Raw genomic sequence first — 1,390 nt, 5'->3', positions numbered from 1 at the left:
ACTGACAGCATGGAGGCAAACAGCCACTCTGGGCCCCATGGAAAGGCTTCTGCCAACATCCAAGTGCCAGCACAGAAGCTCTGTCCTCACCAAGGCCTCCCACAGTACTGGGGCCACGCCTTTGCCCCCCATAGCTCCCTTCCCTGGTGCCAAGCACCAGTGGAGACCAAGTGGGAGGCGCTCAGCCCAGGGTCTGGCACACAGGGGCATGTTGTCAGAGTTGGCTTCTGAAGAAAGCTTGGCACCTCTTCCAACCCCACTCACGCCAGGCGCTAGTTCTCTCTGGGTTTGGGTCACAGGCTCGATCTCAGCTGCCTCCAGACTCTGAAGCTCCAGCCGTTCCAAGATTCGAGCTGCCTGGAGTTCCACCTCAAACAGGTGGGCTGAGGTGACCCGGAGGAAGCGCTCCCTGCCCCGCACACCCTCAGGCCCCTGCAGGGGGCACACCAACATGGGGCGGCACAGCTCCGCTGTGGAGAGACCCAGAGAGGAGCCCTGTAGGAGGGACAGGTGCCCAGAAACCCTGCCCCTCTGTGGGTGGGCCTCCATCCAAAAGAAATGGGCCCCCACTGCCGAGTCTGGGCTCTTCTAACCTTCCCAAGACACATCAACATCTCTCGGCCCCCATCTCCCCTCACGGCTCCTCCACAGTTGGAAAGCAAGCCACAGAGCGCCCACCTTCCACTTCATCCTGCTCCTCTTCCTCCTCCTGGTCCTCCTTTCCTTCCTCTTCTTCTGGTTCCTCCATCTCCTCTTCCTCCTGGGGCTCTGGCCCCACCCTGATCTCCTCTGATGCCTCCTGCGCTGACTCCTCAGGGCTGTCAGCTTCTTCTGGTGGCAGAGGCTCTGGGCCCAGGGCATCCGGGGGCAGACTGCTGAGGTCAGAGGTCTTGGAGGTAGCCAGATGGGGGTTCTCAGAAGTTTCCAAGTGATTCCTATACTGCAGCCAGTCACAGCCAAACCGTTCCCGGAAGCTGTTCATGAGCTCAAGGTCCCGGTGCTGCTTTACAAACCAGCCTGGGCAGGTGGGGGAGTCCACAGCTTAACAAGCCTGCACCACACACCCCTCAGACAAACCCAGCCTTTATGGGTGCTATGGGTGTGTGTTTGGGGGGGGTTAGAGGAAGGCTAAAGCCTCCCCCAGTGGCATGTCCCATAGCATGTTCTATGAAACATTGCGGTCACATGCAATTCAGAACCGCACATCATGGGCTACTTGTGGAGATTCGCAATGCACGGTAACATAATTGAGGTCCTGAAAAGTCCCAGAGAAAACAAATCTGTTTAATCTTGTTTCACCCCACATTTCCCAAACTTATCTGGCCACAAAAACCCTTTTATTATGTAACTTTTTGACACTCCACAAAATTAAAGTTCCTTGAAATACACT

At 56.6% G+C, this 1,390-nt stretch overlaps 1 protein-coding gene across 1 annotated transcript in view; it reads right to left on the bottom strand.

The window, feature by feature from the left end:
* Positions 1-1,390, bottom strand: part of STK11IP (serine/threonine kinase 11 interacting protein) — a 14,346-nt gene that overhangs the window by 6,522 nt on the left and 6,434 nt on the right. Inside the window, exons 11-12 of the mRNA XM_023731197.1 lie at positions 679-1,017; positions 265-470 (exon numbers count right to left, since the gene is read on the bottom strand). Of these exons, the coding sequence (XP_023586965.1) occupies positions 265-470; positions 679-1,017 (545 nt within the window). The remainder of the gene's footprint in view (positions 1-264; positions 471-678; positions 1,018-1,390) is intronic.

Source organism: Trichechus manatus, unplaced genomic scaffold (assembly GCF_000243295.1).
Source record: "Trichechus manatus latirostris isolate Lorelei unplaced genomic scaffold, TriManLat1.0 scaffold00041, whole genome shotgun sequence".
Classification (NCBI taxonomy): Eukaryota; Metazoa; Chordata; class Mammalia; order Sirenia; family Trichechidae; genus Trichechus; species Trichechus manatus.
This window is presented reverse-complemented; position numbering and strand designations above follow the sequence as displayed.